This window comes from Natator depressus, chromosome 10, assembly GCF_965152275.1.
Source record: "Natator depressus isolate rNatDep1 chromosome 10, rNatDep2.hap1, whole genome shotgun sequence".
Taxonomy (NCBI): domain Eukaryota; kingdom Metazoa; phylum Chordata; order Testudines; family Cheloniidae; genus Natator; species Natator depressus.
In genome coordinates, this window is record NC_134243.1 from 13,549,457 (window position 1) to 13,568,407 (window position 18,951).

An 18,951-nucleotide genomic window follows, 5' to 3' on the forward strand; every position below is an offset into this window, starting at 1 on the left:
CATCCCCTTCTGTCCTTTTTGAGGTGGGGTAACCAGAACTAAACATAGTATTCACAGTGAGAACATGCCAGCAATTTATATATTTTTAATATTAGTGTCTTTCTCATTCTTTATGCAGCATAGTGCTTGTCTGACCACTACTGTGCATTGGGCAGATGTGTGACTGGTGTCAACAAGATAGTTTTCCTGAGTGATTGCAGTTAATTTAGAACCTAGCAATTGTTATGAGTAATTCAAATTATTCTTTTCAAATCACCTTGCATTTACTGATGCTGAATTTCATCTGCCATTATGCTGCTCATTTGCCTAGCTTGCTTAGGACTCTCTGGAGTTTTTTAGAGTCTTGTCTACTATTGACTAGCCTAAATAATTTTATATTATCTGCCAGTGTTGCCACTTCATTGTTGTCTCCTTTTTCTAAACCATTAATGGGTTTATTAAACACCAGCTGTCCTAGTTTATATCCTAGAGATATCCTCTTATTAACCTTTTACCCTGTGATTCTTGAGGGTATGTCTATACTAGAGAAATGGAGGTGTGTTAGAAAAAGTGTTATCTCACATGTTTTAGTTAGCATGTTGTTAACACCAGTTACTGCCATCCATTGTGGACAAACACATTAGCTGGCTGTGGTTAAGCCTCCATCACAGCTTCCTTTCACCCCAAATTAATTGCCCTTCCCCTCACACCCCAAAAAGCCTGGGAGAACAGGCTGCATGTCCTGAAGGTCACCAAATCTGGTCTTTGGAGAACCACAGGCTATGTCTTGTCTGTGCAGGAGACAGAGCTTTCTCAGGGTCTGGTCTGAGAGACTGGAATGAGCTCCCCTGGGAATTGAGGACCATCACAAACATTCCCACCTTCTGTTCCAAGTGCAAGACACACTTTTCTGACCTGCCACTAACAACTACACAGCAGCACATATATTTAAAAGACAAAAACAAAGCCCTACCTAAACAAAACCCTATTGTGATCAATGAACGCTTCACTGCCAGCTTACAAGGTTTCCGGTATGTACATTCTGGTTCAACAAAATATGGCATGTGAGGTCTTAAAGAAAAGCCAGAATCACAGTGATCATTAATATCATTGTGAAATGTATGTACCGATACTATGTAAGGAGTTATATATGCCTACTGAAAATGTGCTTTAAAGTGTGTATCACGGCAGAGTTGACAAACTGGCTTTCTGTCATGCAAAAGAGGTTTAGTCACCAGTCTGTTGGCATGTAAATTAAACATTGTAAGTTAACACCATAGAGAGTCATTTAGGTATGAAGTCAACAGGAGGATGTGAAATCAACAGGGAGGCAGCACAATGGAAACAAAGCCACAGAGGTTATCTTGGTTCTGGGTACAGACAGTGAACTTTTGGGGATATAAGGAGAAGGAAAACACCACTTCATTCTCCGCCTAGGAAGCAATCAGACAGTATGATTACATTCATGAAAACAGGATCACAAATGGCCTAGGTTAAAATGCTGCAAAGGACATTTGCGATGAGATACATTCCTTTAGATAGAAGGTTAGCCTGTTAAGTTTAGTCTCTAGAAATCATGTTATGATTTTGTTCGAAATGTAACCTTTGGTTTTCATTATTCTTACTATCTCTTGACTCTGATAATAAACATATTGTTAATTTCACTATAAATATATCCAAGTGTTGGGATATTAAGCTAGGGGCTGATCCCGAGTTGAATCATACAAGCTGGTGTATACATTTTCTCCTTGGGGACTGGAGACCTGCTGTTTCTGGGAGTGTTTGGTGGATAAAGAGCTGGACACTACAGGGGAACACTTCAAAGAGGCTTGGGGATAGGATGCGCCTATTGTTAACCTGCAAGGCAAAGTAAGGGCTGGCATAGCCCAGAAGAGAGTGCTTGGCTGGCTCACAGGCTGGCAGCATCAGAGAGCTGACCCCCAGTTAAGCACAAACAAGTCTCCCTCATGCTGGAGGCAGAGGGTAACAAGGTGACTCCCAGCCCTTGGTTCCCCAAGAACCTATACTGTGCACATGGTTCCACTCCTGGAAAGAAAATGTATCACATGACACAGATTAGTCACGTTCCTTATTGCACGACAGGAAGGCATCAGGTACTATGCTGAGGAGGGTTGTATAAGAAATTATGTAGAACAGAATGGTAGCACATTGGAACTCTGAGCCTGAGCACCTCACAGGATGACAACTGCTGCAATATCACAGGGTAGAGAGGCAGTTTCTGAAAGTGATGAGCCCCACACCATGTTGGGCTTTCGAGGTCAAACCCAGCCCCTTCAGCTTGATCCGGACCTTAGCTGGTGATTGTGGAGCACAGGTGTAATGTGCATGTCGAGGGACACGTTGCTGATAAGCCACCGCTTTCTGCACGAGAAGTTTCAAGGCATAACTCCAAGTCAAGGGCACTGCTGTAATCTAATCGGGGTGACAAAGGCACAGGCAGCTAAATGGGTGCAGCCCTGGTGCCAAGAGCAGATCATAAGCACACCTGGCAACTGCTGCTATTGGGGCAGCTGGGGATGCAGCAAGACTCCCAGGCTATGAGCCATAGAAACAGAGAATGGGCTGGTGTACCTGTCACAGAGCGGCACCGATGTCACATCTGCCATTTCCTCTGGCCCTTTACTCCATCTCCTAGGCACCATCCCCAAAAGCAAGCTCCAGATGTCCAGGGCACTTTGGGGCAGCTTGGGGCGTAGCTGTCTGCCTCTCTCAGACACGCTGCGGTCCCTGGGGCAGGCTGCGTGCCCCTCCTTTGGTGCCTCTCCCCCCTCGCCTGCCCCGGCCCCCCCCCCCCGAGAGCCAGAGCCGGGTTTGCCTGGTGAGGGAGGCTGTGCTTACGCCTGAGTGACAGCAGACGGGACTTCCTGCAGGGGAGCTGCTGCAGCGCCCTAACGCTTTGCAGGCGAGCTCTCTGGGGTCGGGGGGGGGGGCAGGGCGGTGAAGGGGACCCCTCCGCTGGAGCCCGTCCACGGCTGCCCAGGGAGAGGAAAGGTAGCAGCAGCCAGAGAAGTAGGAGGCGGCCGCGCTGCGGAATAACAGGAGGCCCCCCCCGGCGCGTAAGGGAAGAGAGAGGAGAGCTGCTGCTGTCACTGCTCCAGCCACTCAGGTATTTATATGGCCCTCTCACTCCACATCCTTTCCCCACGGCTCCTCTTGTCCCCTAGCCCGGTTTGGCACCCTTCCGTCCTCCTTCCTCTCCGGTGTTGACAGCCCCTTTCCCTCTCCATCCCTCCCCCATCCGCAAGCTTTGGAGCTGCTCCCCAGCAACAATGGGTTTATTTCAGCACAAAGCCTGGTGCTAGTGGTGGAGGCAGGGGAGGGGGCTGCTTATTCTCCCCCCCTTATACACCCCCACATGGTGCCATTCACAAAGGCTGGGAGATGCTCTGATGGTGGGGGGGGGGGAATATTGTCTCCGGCACTGGGACAATTGAAAGGAGAGGAGATGCCCCCTTTCCTACACCCCCAGCCGAAAACAAATCCCAGTCCAGCATGAAATTTCTCCCACTTCATTGTAAAACACACAGCTAAATTCTCTCCCACTGGAGGGAGACGCTTTAAAAACTGCTTTGAAATGAATTCTTGGGAGGAAGGGGTTTCCCTCCAAATCTGCTTTAAGACATAATCCCCAACCTTAGCCCAAGTTTCAGTTAGGTGGAGGGAGAATTGTCTCGTTTCGGATTCATTTTGAACCAGGTTTATAAGAGCATCTGGCTCTTGTGATGAAGGATTTTGCTGTGTCGTTTTTGTTCCAAGGGAGCATTTAAGCATCTCATCTATTGTTTTTCTTTAAAAAAAAAAAATCCCTCTTGTTTGAAATTGTCCCCTCCTGAAACATTCCTAGGGGTTGAAAGCAAACCTCAAAAGATGCTCTGATGATGGGAATTGAGAAGATGTGATGAAACTTAAATGATCTTCTGATATAAGTAAGTTAATATAGATCGAAAAGACCACAAACATATGTCCTTTTAATTTGTACTGGGTGAACACACATTAATTGGAGGAATCAAACATGTTTTTCCTTCATCACCAAACTCCTCTTTGGTGCAAGAGAGCTGCCCCATATATATTAAAAAAAAAGAGTATTAAAGTATTTTCCTAGAGACAGATGCCCCTCCATCTTCTACAGAAATCTAGCACCCTGAAGAGAGGGACCTAGACTTCATTTGTATACCGATAGGGACATTACTCTAAATTGTTATTTAGCAGATATCTTTAAAACTCATATTGTGCATGATTTATTGCGCCATTGTTTTCAAATGTTGAAGAATGTCTAATAATATGAATGTTCTTTTTGTAATTCTTGGTATGTTGCTTTTGTAGAGATGACATGATTCAATATTTGCGTGTGAAGTGCCACAACATTGACATGTGCTGAATTGTTAGCTTGTGAAGAGAAGATGTACAATATTAAAATACCTTAGTTCTGTCAAATTGCTTTGACAAAAGACTTCAGGAATTCTCTTTGATATCTTAATTGCACCATTTTCTTACCTACGTTTGTTTTCTGTTTACAAGCCTGAAGATGGCTGCTTCTTCCTCCTGCAATGTGGAAGAAGATGAGAGCCTGAAGGGATGTGAACTCTATGTTCAGAAGCATAACATCCAACAGATTTTGAAAGAGTGCATTGTAAACCTTTGCATAGCAAAACCAGACCGGCCAATGAAGTTCCTCAGAGAACATTTTGAAAAATTAGAAAAGGTCAGTGGCTTTCATGTGGCTTCTATTTTCAGTTTCCAAGTGTATGAATGCAAAGGATGTTCTTAAAGTTTCATATATTTGGGTGCAATCTTTTCTTAGCATTCTGCTTTAGTAGTTATCCTTTTAAAAAAGCTCCTAAGAGAAAAACTTTTGTTTGCATATGTGCAGTGCAATATCTGATATCATGCACAACTTCTTTTTGTGGGATAAGGGTTATAATTTCTCCTCAGATTGCAAGGACAATTGCACTGACTGGTAAAATTGATCCAGAGAGTTACAAAAATTTATAGCATTATAACATACAGGGCCCTGTTCTCCCCATCCATCAGAAGGACCTGCACAGCAGAGCAACGTGTGGGTTCTTCCTATTCATTCCAGTGTCAGGAGGTGTAGTTTGCCCTTACCTCCATCATGGAATCTCCAAGTTCTGTGTAGATCTCTGGAAATGCGCAGAGGCCAATCTGCTACTTGACCACACTGACTCCTGTCCATACTGGAGAGCACAAGTACCGCAGGAGTGGTGCTTATAGGGACTGTCTATACTTTGACTGCTCTGAAAAGGCATTTTGCACAGTGTAGAGGCATGTCATCATGCTAGGCTGATCTGGTGTGCCCACTTACAGACAGGCATAGTGTTACAGATGAACCCTTACTTGATTTTTCTCACGCCCAGAGGAATCAAGAAGTCCAAACAGACAGTTGGATGCTAAGAAGCACCTTCTTGTGGAGGGTCTCATTTATTAACAGCAAAGCCAGTACAGAGTATAAACAAAACTTTCACCCCAACATCTCAGCTGCAGGACTGGGTCATTCTTAGCCTATCTGTCTCTCACCTGAGTCTAGTGCTCATCTTTACACAGGCTCTTCCTCAAGGATTTTCTCAGTTCCAGTCTTTGCCTCTGGAATTAGGACGCTTGCCCCTACCAGAGTAAGAGCCTTCTCTGGAGTGAGGGGAGGTTAGTCCACTGTGACTCTTCCCCAGGGACAGCAGGTGATCCCTGCCAGGCAAAGCCTCCGGCCACTGTCTAGGAGACCCTGACTGAGACCAGGCCCTCTAGGATACCTGCTGACTGCATCTCTCTTGCTACAAGGCTCCCCTCTCTAAGAGCACCTCTTACAGGTTCCCCATTCTGATGGATTCCACAGACAGCTCACCCTCTAGGCTCTCTGCTCAGCCCTCTTCAGGGAGCTCCTCCCTACTAGAGCTTCCTGTCTCCATTTAGAGTTTTCCTCTAACTAAGCTTGGATAATCTTTATTAGGTCCAGGTGCTCATTTACTAATCAGCCACCTGGAGTAGACAGTTACCCACTGATGAGGCCTTCATAAGGTGGTCACAGGCAGACTTGACCCTAAATCCCCATAAAAGGCAACTGCCCTTTGTGGGGAAAAGCAGCACCGATAAACACATCCTCAGCTGGAACCCGACAGAGCTTCCCAGAGGCTGTCTTGGCATGAGAAGGAAGAGGGGAAGCATGTAGCAAAGAACTTTCTCCTCTGTGGAGACAGGATTCCCTCCAAGCATAGATGCAGAAGGAAGTATGAGTCTCTGGATCTTTAACTGTACAAGGCCTCAATCCTGCAAAGACTTACACATATGCTTAACTTTAAGCCTAAGAGTCCTAGTGGGACTGCTTGCGTGCATAAAGTAAGTGTGTAAATCTTTGCAGGAGCATGGTCTAAGTTAGATGTGGTTGCAACTTGACTTCATTTTTTAAAGTATTTTTATTGTAAATGTGGAATTTTAGGTTAAAAAGAAAAAAATATGCACAGAACAAGAAATATAATAATCAGTTAGCTGCAAATGCAGCCCATGTACTATATGTTGTGCATGCATTGTTCGTATGATAGGTTTCAGAGTAGTAGCCATGTTAGTCTGTATCAGCAGAAAGAACGAGGAGTACTTGTGGCACCTTAGAGATTAACGTATTTATTTGAGAATAAGCTTTCGTGGGCTAAAGCCCACTTCATCAGATGCATGTAGTGGAAAATACAGTAGGAAGATATATATATATATATATAGAGAGAGAGAGAGAACGTGAAAAAATGGGGGTTGCCATGCCAGCTCTAAAGAGAGCAATCGATTAAGGTGGGCTATTAGCAGGAGAAAAAAAACTTTTGTAGTGATAATCAGGATGGCCCATTTCAAACAGTTGACAAGAAGGTGTGAGTAACAGTAGGGGGAAAATTAGCAGGGGAAATAGCTTTTAGTTAGTGTAATGACTCATCCACTCCCACTCTTTATTCAAGCCTAATTTAATGGTGTCCAGTTTGCAGATTAATTCCAGTTCTGCTGTTTCCCGTTGGAGTCTGTTTTTGAAGTTTTTGTTGTTGAATAATTGCGACTTTTAGGTCTGTAATTGAGTGTCCAGAGAGGTCGAAGTGTTCTCCAACTGATTTTTGAATGTTATAATTCTTGACGTCTGATTTGTGTCCATTTATTCTTTTGCGCAGAGACTGTCCGGTTTGGCCAATGTACATGGCAGAGGGGCATTGCTGGCATATGTTGGCATATATCATGTAGGTGGATGTGCAGGTGAACGAGCCTCTGATAGTGTGGCTGATGTGATTAGGTCCTATGGTGATGTCCCTTGAATAGATATGTGGACAGAGTTGGCAACAGGCTTCGTTGCAAGGATAGGTTCCTGGGTTAGTGTTTTTGTTGTGTGGTTGCTGGAGTGTATTTGCTTCAGGTTGTTTTAAAATAAAAAAATCCACTATTTGTATACTGTTGGAAACAACTTAGAGTATACACCATGTTATGAGGGGGTAACACTCTGACTGGACCACCAAGATCATTAGCTGTGGCACATATATCACAAAAAAGACAAAATTCACATCAAAACAGTTTTTTCTAAACTTCTGAAAACTGAGCTCCGCTTCAGCACAATGAAACCAATTCTGGTTCCTCCACCTTGCTATGTATTGGTAGAGACTTACCCATTGTAATGTATACATCTTCTGAACTTTGTAGCTAGTGTGAGGGCAACGCGCATCATACTTTTGCAAAACGCTTTCTTAAAATGTGCCACGCAAGTCCATATTATTTCAGTATTTTATCATTAGTCTCCTTGGCTAATGGGATTATTTATTTGAATTGCAGTAGCAAGGGATCATGGCTCCATTGTGTTAGACGCTGTACACAGAATTAGAACTTACATTGTCCCTGCCCAGAGAACTTACATTGTTTTCACTTAGGTTTTTACTATTTCAGGAGAGAGCAGTGGATAATGCTTCATAGTAGTATATAGACCAGGAGGCAAACAACATGCCCCCATACAAACCAGTGAAAACTTTCCAGTGTTTTGAAAGCCAAATGAGATTAGGGGCTAGATCACCTGTTACGTGAGGAAAAAACCAAGCAGGACAGGAAATTCTGTGAATTTCTTGTTGACAGTGAAAGGAGGCAATGTTTGCCTTAACTCCTAGGGAACAGTCAGGGGAGTCAGACCCTGCAGTGCTTAAAGTTGGCTGGAGTCCCAAAGGGTTGTAGACCTGGCCAAAAATAAAATAATTGAGCTGGGTTGCTGAGGGGTGCACTTTAAGCAATGTCTTTCCAAAGCTGCTGATCCCAGCTTATGATAGGCTCCCCACTTTTTTCAGACCACTTTAAACACTGAGCCCCCTGAATGTACAGATCTTGGGACATCCCTGGAAACCTACAGCTTTCAAATAGTGGTTAGTCTCTGTCTCTGTCTAGCAGCATGACTCCCTCGATCAAAGACATCCTTGAGGGGAAACGGGCTCACATCATTGAGGGTCTTCCAGTGTAGGATAGGGTTGACTAGGTCAATTGTTTGGGACTGAGGGGGTGAACCAATGCCGTGGGAGAGTGGTCCTCACAACCGTACCCAGCTTGCTGAGCTCTAAACTCACAGAGGGGCAACAGTATGATGATGGTGTGGAGGCAGTACTCCCCTCTTTTCTGTGCAATCATCCTAGATCCAACTGAGCTGTGTGGCCCCTCAGTGAGTAGAAGCATTTAGGATGATCAGGTCCAATATGTTGCTAGCAACATAAAATCCTCAGCCCTGCCATGTGCACAAGTGCATCCCTGTCCTCATATGGAACCCCACTGAAGTAGTGAGGTTCCATATGGGCTCTGGGCATCACATGCTGAATCAGGACCCAAGAGTGCAAAACTGGTGAATCCTGCACTTTGATGGCTTGTGATGGGGCGATTTATAATTTGTAAACAAAAGTCAAGAGAATTGCTTCAGAAACCTTCTATCCTGTTTTTAATACCTACTGACACTATTATTACAGTCAATTGTGCCAAGACAATTTTAATATACCTTGTGTTTGCTGAATAAGGAGCTCGACAATTGCTGTCAGATTTTGAGCTAACACCAAATATGACTGTTCATACAATATTTTCTCTTGCTTAGGGAGAGCAGTGAAAATCTTTGGGTTTAAGACTTTGCTTAAAATATTTGATCTAAGAGTTATTTTCAAAAAATTGGATATTTTAGTTCATTTTCCAAATTTCTAAAGTTAATGGAAAATCTAACTTTGTTTCACTAGAAATGGCAATAGCCTTGAATGCCAGGACATATTCTCCAAAATTCACTTGAGAAATTTTGGGATGAGATGAGGGGTATTTTCTCAAACATTTAAAAACTGGAGCTCATTAGAAAATGTGTTAAGATAAATCCACAGTGTCAAATTAATTCTTGGTGCAGCCCTACTGACTGCAGTGAAGTTACATCCAGGAGACTGAAAAATACCGTTTGTATTATTATGCTAATGATCTCATTACATATCTTAAACTGCATAATTAAACTATAGATTAAACTCAAGAAAACATAATATACTCCAATAATCATGCATCTCACGTGGTCCTATCGTGCAAACACAAATAGGTATAGTCTCACGAAGGACAAAGGAGCAAGTATTAGCTGGATTAGGTCTGTTGGTTCAAGAGGATCATACCTGGGTAAGATCACAAATCAATGCCTTCTGCAACTGATTAAAGTTTGATATCTAAATCTATACCAGTCATTTACTGTCAGGTCTGGGCAAAAGGTAAGGAGAGAAAAAAATGCCTGTTGTCAGCTTGATGCTTACAGGCCATAATTTTTCAGCGACCAGCCTGCCTTCAATGTTATTGATTAGGAGGTGTTATTGACACAAACTTGATTTACTAACCATAGCAATTCCAGAATATAGGAATTTAAGAATAATTGCTGGGAATCATTAGTACATCTGTTTCTGTTCATTAAATACAGTAGGACCTGGCTGTCTTAAACATACTACATCAGCTCTTACCTTATTTACTATTTTATATTGCTCCGAAGTGAGATAGGTGCCTAGCAATACAGGTAAGTCAAGATTATTCCTGCCCCAAGGAGTTTATAAACAAATATTGAAGGACACAATGCAATGGGTGACAAAACATTAAGGAGGGATTGTGAGGGAAAGGCCAGAGTGACATTAAAATTACTTTCTTCTTTAACAAAGACTTCGGCACAGCACGGATTGATGATGGTTCTTAACGAAAGATCTGAATGAGAAGGCAGTGGGTTTAAAACAAAATGTGGGACCTTGAACATCAGTAGTTTACAGATAGAGTTTTCACAAACCAGAATAAAATAGCCTAACCCTTAACAAAAAGAAAAGGAGGACAAGTGGCACCTTAGAGACTAACCAATTTATTTGAGCGTAAGCTTTCGTGAGCTAGTGAGCTGTAGCTCACAAAAGCTTATGCTCAAATAAATTGGTTAGTCTCTGAGGTGCCACTAGTCCTCCTTTTCTTTTTGTGAATACAGACTAACACGGCTGCTACTCTGTAACCCTCAACAAGTACAGCCCCAAACAGTCCATTTCTTCCAAGCCACCTCCTCCCCAAATGCCCAAGGGAAGAAAAAGTGGACTTTGCAGCATGCCTGGAATGTAAACAAATCCTGGGTCTGTTGGATCAAAGGTGCAATTGTCTAAGCCAATCATTAATCATAGAGAACACACCTATAGTGTTGCTAAGGCAATATCTCTTGCCCAACAAAGGATAAAATGTTAATAAAACCCTTGTTTCCTGTTATAGCATTAAACCATTAAGCGTGGTCTGGGGAGAGTTATTGCTGGTTTATTCACATTGTAACAACTGCCATTAAAAATCTTTAACCTTTTGTTGAACACACAAAAAAAGACAGAAAACAGTTAAAGCGTTTGGAACTTAAAGGATTAATTAAGGTTTTCATTTGAACAATTTCCCTTATTCCCATTCTCTTTAGCAATATCGAACCTTTTATAGGGGGATACCTCTGCTTGATGGACTTTTTAGATGGTATTACCTTGTCCTTTTTGCGGAAAAGAGAAATAATTAACGTATCTGGTTTCCTTTAGGACAAAACCAAGCACACACACACACCAAGAGAGAAAGAAAGGATAGCAAAAGAGAGAACCTAGTCTCTGTCTCTAATGTTCATTCTTGCTTGTATCCTAGGTGCTGGAGATGGCAGGCAGAGCATACTATCTTATCAGCCACTCTGGGTATGTCTACACACTGCAATTAAAAACCAGAGGCTGGCCCATGTCAGCTGATTTGGGCTTGCAGGGCTTGGGGTGCGGGTCTGTAAAATTGCTCTGTAGACATTCGGGCTTGGGCTGGAGCGTGGGCTCTGGGACCCTCCCCACCTTGAGGGGTCCCAGAGTTTGGGCTGCAGCCTGAGCCCAAACATCTACACTGCAGTTTTACAGACCCATCGCCCGAGTCAGCTGACACAGGCTGTTTAAAGGCATTGCTTTTAGCTTGCCTTTTTGGTCAGACTTACAGCAATGTTGCAAAGGATGGAGTTGTCTTGTCTGGCTCAGCAAGGCTTTTGTTAAACAGAAGGGGGGAAAAAAGATAAAAAAGGGGAAACAAGGTGGGGAGGAAAATGACACTTTAGAAGGGGGCAGCTGCAGGAACTTTGGGGCTTTCTTTTTAGATATGATTAGGATTTAGGTGAATCCAGTTTGTACCAATATTTGTCTCCAACTTTTTCTTGCTTTTATAAACAATTTTATATAGCTGACTGAGTTGCACTATTGTTACCTTGCATAATTTAGAATATGGATAGTCACTGCACAACACACTCTCTTTTAAATTGAGGGGGCTCAAGTTTGAGCATGTCAGCTGATTGCTACTGTGGCAATATCACACAAGGAGAGAGGAGGTCTCTGTTAAGTAAAGCAATACATATTGGTTGTATTATTGTTGACTTCCTTATCGAGCTCCTGTTAAAGTCAATGGAAAGTCTCCCAGTGACGTAAAAGGGAGTTAGATTGGACTCGTAACCCTCAACCACCTGCTGCAGTGGATAAGAGAGAACCAGACACTGGGGAAGAGCAAACTCAGAATAGCACTGGAGGCTGAGAAAAACGAAAAGCTGGAGTAGTTAAGACTAAAGAATTTGCCTTTCTTCAGTCTCCTTGCAGAGCATTACCATACTCCATGGACAGCTCAGCTGGACCGCATTTCTGAGGCAGTAAAATGGCTCTTTTAAGGGAAGGTGGATATATTTAGGGATGATTCACTCATCTCTACCAGGAGATTTTAGTTATTTGGCTGGTTCATCAGCAAATTGTGATTCTTTCCTCACACCACAACCCCAATGAACCTTTTAGTGCCTGTATAAAGCGGGGAAATAGAAAGCTCTAAAATGGTGCAATACATCATAGTATTTTAGCCTTCAGGAACCATTTAATTTGGTGTCTTTGGCCAAGTATCATATTTAGACCTCCCACTTCGCAAAGAGACTATATTGAATTTTATTATTAGCAACTTTACTTTTCCATTTATAAGGTCTGCCCATCAACAAATTCCCTCAGCACACATACACAGAAAGAAAATGAAATACATGGTAATATATTGGCCAAATGCCAATTAAAGGGCTGAAACATCCCACCCAGAAAGCAGCAGTGGACTCCGAACTCTCTCATACCCTGCTAGCCAAATCCTCTTCTCCAATAGACAGTACAGGGCTTCTTAATAATCGTTAGTTTTAAATAAACAGATGCCTGAGCGGGGTTGATTATTATATCACGGGGCCAGTTTCGTGGGGTACCGAGGACCCCCTGTCAGGTGATGAGTTGCCTTCAATTTCTGCTGACTTTGGTGGGAGAGGAGAGCACTCAGTGCCTCACAAGAGATGCTCAACATATTGTATGATCAGGCCCAGTGTTTTCAAGCATCACTGTAAGCAGCAGCTCTACACCTATGAAATTAGTCTGGTCACTTTACCAGTATATGGAACAGCTTCTGAGAACACTGTTTTCCAATAGCAATACAGGATTTTCCCCAATCTTTACCTATTAAGTAATGGAATGCATAGGATTATCTGTATAGAATAGAATAGGATTATCTATACTTGCTCCATCTGGTGATCCCCAGATAATTGCACACATATCTCCTCCCTAGAAAGAGAAGGAACCAAACCATATCAAGTTTACTATTAACACAGGGCTGAGATTTGCTGAAATAAAGTCAGTAGTAAACTGATGCACAGCTGTTAAAATATTAGCTTGATAATAAATGCTCATACACCCAGGGACCTAGCTACTCAAGTGTCAGACCATCTTTTTGTAGCCGTGACCTCTCATAATAGCTACATTCCTCTGCAGCAATAAGGTTTTCAGCCAGTAGTGGGGAGCCTCTTGAGCCCAGTAGACAGAACTTTCACAGGAACCAGATGAAAACAATGAAACTCACTCCCAGGATGACTGTTAACCTCCCTGCATTCAGAACTAAGTGTACAGCTCATTCTGTCACGTTAGCTTTCCCGCAATCGTGCTCATACACACATGCTCCCAACCCCCTCCCCAGCCACCCTCAAAAAATTGAGCAGATTTTCCTACCTGATGAAGTATTAGAGGAATATTATGATATCTTCTGAACTGTGAGAGGCACTGAGACACTACGGTGCTGGTCACCAGTATAAGAACTTGATAGATTGGGTAGACAGGGCAAACAGGCTGCCTCGAAAAACATGGTTTAGACTGCAAATTTTTGTATTTTTAAACCCCTTAACCTAGATTTTTTTTAAACACAGGAGTGATGTGTTTTAGTAACTTATTTTACTTGTTAGGGAAACCTGAATCTCTGAAATTGTGCTCTTAAGAGCCATGTGTCAGAAATAAATTAGAGCATCACTTAACTCCCTGTCTTAGTTTACATTTGTCCATGTGACAATACCTTCCCAATTCTCAAAGTGGGGAATTGCTGGACTGGAATTCATTGGCAGACTCTGAGGGAAAGTTGCTCATTATCTGCCCTTACTTTGTCTAGATGTATCCTTTGCTTTTAGTTTCTGATTATCAGGTGATTTAAAGCCTTAATACAGAAAGGTACTTGAGCACATGCCTATCTTTAAGCATGAGTAGTCCCATTGACTTTCAAAAAACATGGACTTCAATGAGACAAGCACATAAGTAACTTGAAGCACATGAGTAAAGAATCTTGCTGAATTAAGGTAATGAAGTCCAAAAGAAGTGCTGGATCTGTCATTGTCCAGGAGCAGAATTTCATCAGATTGCGATAGAATTTTAAGGCTTGTTTAAATACCTTGCTAGCTCCTGCTTCCCGCAGTGGTCTCTGCTGTTTTGAAAGGGGTTTACAACCTCATGTGACCCAGCTCTCTTCACGTGTAGTGCTTTCATTTTGGGTTTTTAATTATTTTTCAGCATCAGCACAATGGTATTTTCAACATCTTCCCTATTCAATGGCCCTAGCGATTTAATTTCTAGTGGAAAACTGGATTGGGGGTTGGCTAGCTCAATAAGGAGTAACACCACTGTTGTTTGGGGTAATTTATATCTGGAGAAAAGCTACAGCAATATTTTTTGTTAATTCTTCAACAGATAAGCTGCTCTTCACTCATTTCTCGAGTATACAAAATTCTACCTAAACTAAAGTGCCTCAAAATAAGCATTTTGAGGGCACAAGCATCAGTTCAGAAATGTCCATATGTCAGGGTTTCTCCCCCACTCTGAGCTCTAGGGTACAGATGTGGGGACCTGCATGAAAACCTCCTAAGCTTACTTTTACCAGCTTAGGTTAAAACTTCCCCAAGGTACAAATTAATTTTATCCTTTGTCCTTGGAATATCCACTGCCACCACCAAACTCTAACTGGGTTTACTGCGAAACGTAGTTTGGATATGTCTTTCCCCCCAAAATCCTCCCAACCCTTGCACCCCACTTCCTGGGAAAGGTTTGGTAAAAATCCTCACCAATTTGCATAGGTGACCACAGACCCAAACCCTTGGATCTGAGAACAATGAAAAAGCATTCAGTTTTCTTACAAGAAGACTTTTAATAGAAATAGAAGTAAATAGAAGTAAAGGAATCACCCCTGTAAAATCAGGATGGTAGATACCTTACAGGGTAATTAGATTCAAAACATAGAGAATCCCTCTAGGCAAAACCTTAAGTTACAAAAAAGACACACAGACAGAAATAGTCATTCTATTCAGCACAATTCTTTTCTCAGCCATTTAAAGAAATCATAATCTAACACATACCTAGCTAGATTACTTACTAAAAGTTCTAAGACTCCATTCCTGGTCTATCCCCGGCAAAAGCAGTGCACGGAAGACACAGACCCTTTGTTTCTCTCTCTCCTCCCAGCTTTTGAAAGTATCTTGTCTCCTCATTGGTCATTTTGGTCAGGTGCCAGCGAGGTTACCTTTAGCTTCTTAACCCTTTACAGGTGAGAGGATTTTTCCTCTGGCCAGGAGGGATTTTAAAGGGGTTTACCCTTCCCTTTATATTTATGACACATGGCTCTGACGAGAGTCATTCATACTCAAATTAAAGTAATAAGAACGGCCATACTGGGTCAGACCAAAGGTCCATCTAGCCCAGAATCCTGACTTCTGAGAATGGCCAATGCCAGGTACTTCAGAGGGAAGTCAGCTGTTGGCTCATAGTCTGCTTGAAATTGTTTAAATGCAAATATACCATTGTTAAAATTTATAGGGCAAGTTCACACCTCTCTTGGTGCTATTACTTCATTCGGTCTTGTTGCAGTCTGAGTAAAATGGCAGTAGTCTGATTTACATTGAGACAGCTATTTTTGCATTCAGAACAGCTAAAAGCTTCTGTTTTTTTTTAAGTGAAAGCTGAAATTGAAGAGCATACAGAAAAATCTGTGGGAATTGCATAAGCATGCAGATTCAATGCAGGCCTAGTTTGCCCTAACTAGTGGATGAGATTTTTAATGTTTATAACTGACATTCTTGGAGACTGATGTCTTCTATTTATCTATAGCAAAGGCAGAAAGGGTGCAAGCACTCACAATGCCCCCCCATTGTTTTAGAGAGACCACATCTAGGGTCTTGTCTACATTAGGGAACCTCAGACCCATATTTTAGCTCCAGTATAAGCTCTGGCATAGACTGGGCAAAGGTATTTTTACAGCCATGGTTAGATGTTATAGTGGCAAAAATCCGTATGCTAGGTTTATGCTAGAGTTTATACCACTGGTAAAAGCATTACATGATTGCTTAAAAACTGATCAGGGATTCCTAGTGTAGATTTATCTTGGTACAAGAGCAATTCAGTCTTTATTCTACTTCAGTGGTTGATCTGCCTGCTGTGAATACCAACACAGGTACTGCTTGTGATAATTAATTTCAAAAGAGTTCATTGTTGGTCGAACTCTCCTCTTATTGAAGTCACTGGTGCTAGAGCTATGCTGATTTTTCTCGTCAAGGATCTGGTCCTGTTACTTTACATGGCTTAGCTGTTGTTTCACTAATTTGGTTTGCTGTTGCATGTGAAATGCCTTTGACTATATAATACTGACTTGTCATGTAAGGTCAAAGTTTAGGATGCAGACAGATGAAAGATTCCGGTCCTTTCTCCTGTGATGCATGTTAAATTCTCTTTCCCCATATCCTTTCTCTGTCAGTGTGCTGGGCAAGGCTTCCCAAGAGCCTTTTAAGTAAGGCTGCAGCTAGTTTAGTCATGGCCAAAAGGTCATTGTGTCTTTACTCAAGGGCACTAACCTAATTTCTAAATTACTTTATTTCATTTTCTTCTAGTTGTAGAAGATGCTTTGGGGAAAGTCTGGATCAGGCTATTAAAGCTGTGTCAAACAGCTTTGCCCATATTAACCACTCTAAATAAAGTGCATGGGAGATAGAAATAATAGCAAATAAAATGAAGAGCAAATAAAATGGAAATGTAAAATTGGTATAAATTGGATCTACCTTGAAACGTGTAAGAGACTGGGCAAGACTGAGGGAGTTTGGTTTTAAAGTAAACAGACACTATCAAGTGCTTTTTAACAATATTTCTGTAACCATTCTGCCAGGTGATGTCAGCAGCAACAAGGGACAGTTTTAATATCTAGGGGTTCCTCTTAAAATTACAAAAAATACCCCCCGTCTTGAATTCCCACCCAGAAATATAACTAACTGCGTCCACTCGGTGCCTCCAATAGGCACTTGCTCACTTTCAAGCACTGAGTCTGTGTAAGAACAAAAAAGAAAACTTTTTTTCTGGTTCACCAACATCAAATCTACTCTGGAGGAATATTGTTTAGCTATAAGAATAGCATTTAGAGCAGCACCAGAAGCTTATGGCAGTTGTGCTTTTAAAAAAAAAAAGTAAATCTGGATTTTTCAAAGGAAAAATCTTAAAGACACTTGGCACCAAATTATGTTGGTTTTGATCAGTGACATTTTAAAAGAAAGGTCTGTTGCAAAATCTTGTTGCAGCCTTTCTGGGTAAATATTAGTGATAAAAGGATATTGATGAAGAACAAATATACTCTGCTTTCTGTGCCTGCTCTTACCTCTTATGTCTCAACCCTGGCCCCATTTAAGGTGCCCTCGCACCTTTACTAATTACTGTCTTTTTACTGAGCCATCTCCCATCTTTATGTCTTCTTCCATATGGCCTACTATCCATGAATCCTCAACCTAGCCTGCTGTGGGCCAACACCCTCCTACTTTAAATCCCTTCGTAGAATTTACTTAATCCAAAAAGCCATTTAACCCCAGCTCCCTTCCCTCTACACCATGAGATTATAGTGAATCAGAGAGAAACTAAACACAACCTGTGGAACTATTGAGATGTTCTTAAAGCAAATGGTGAAGTTATCACTTACTTTTCTTGCATCCCATCCCCCACATACCTAGTGTCTGTATGTGAATGCTATATAAATAATACATGATAGTAATTTATTATGTAATTTTGTTTCTAAAACATTCTGAAATGCCACAGGGACTTGGCGACGGAGATTATCTACAGAAAATGAAAAATAAATTTGTTTCTAAGCCTGATGAGTTTCCAGGAAGTAGTGTCACAGACTTAATGTGTCATTTGCTATCCATAATTTTGTTTTTTTCCTCTCCATTTATTAGTCTTCTCTTTTCAGCAGTATCATTTAATCAGTAAACACAAGCAAAGAAATTTAGGAACTGATTTTTCAGGATTCCAGTTTGATTTGCATTGTTGTCAGATCAGAACCACATCTTTTTGGTATCTCTGTCATTTACTAAAGCACTGTAAATACATCGGAAGTATGTTGGGGGAGAACAGTGAGATGTCAGGGAACATGGATAACTGAGGAGTGATACCACAAATAAGAGTTTTTGAGGCACCCTCATGATTTACCTCACAGAAATAATCGTTTTTATTTCCTGTGCTCTAAGGGCCAATTTCTGCCACCCTTACACTAAATAAATCCTTATTCCTCGGATAGTCTTACTGAGTTCAATGGAGTTACTTGTGGATTAAAGTATTCCCCAGTATAAATGAGAATAACAGAATCTGGCTGTAAGTAAACAGCTGTGGATTTGGCATTGTACATCCTGTAATATTGGCAAAGTTGAAAACTTTCATGCAGAAGCATTGATGTTGATGAAAAGCACAGCAAAATATCCTTACAATTCAATCTGAAGTGATGTTTAGCTATTAGAAGCAAAACTGTTTTAGGTGATTTTTTTCTTCACATACTAGATATATATACAAATGCATGCTTGGCTTGGATTTTAAAAGCAGAACCTTTGGCTACAGTTCTCTCTGTTTGGTAACATGAGCTTTTAAACATTGAAAATACCTTCTGTGTTTTGTAATGTAACCTTGCTACTTTATAGTGAAGTATATATAACAAACTAGGGCATTGCTGGTGACGGAATGAGATTCTGCAAGGCATTGAAGTGGAAGACAAGTTTTAATGCGATACAGGAGGTAAGAGGGATTCGAGCCAGTGAAGGGATGTGAAGATGAACGGGATGTAGGCAGAGTCAAAGAAGAGAGGAAT

At 41.7% G+C, this 18,951-nt stretch overlaps 1 protein-coding gene across 2 annotated transcripts in view; it reads left to right on the forward strand.

The window, feature by feature from the left end:
- The first annotated feature begins 3,047 nt into the window (after positions 1–3,047).
- PRKAR1B (protein kinase cAMP-dependent type I regulatory subunit beta) overlaps positions 3,048–18,951 on the forward strand; it is a 118,760-nt gene continuing 102,856 nt past the window's right edge. Inside the window, exons 1-2 of one of the 2 annotated variants that reach the window (XM_074965251.1) lie at positions 3,048–3,106; positions 4,519–4,702. In XM_074965251.1, the coding sequence (XP_074821352.1) occupies positions 4,526–4,702 (177 nt within the window). In that variant the 5' untranslated portion in view covers positions 3,048–3,106; positions 4,519–4,525. Of the gene's footprint in view, positions 3,107–3,797; positions 3,927–4,518; positions 4,703–18,951 lie in introns of those variants that run through there. The other variant, XM_074965252.1, reaches the window with a different exon arrangement.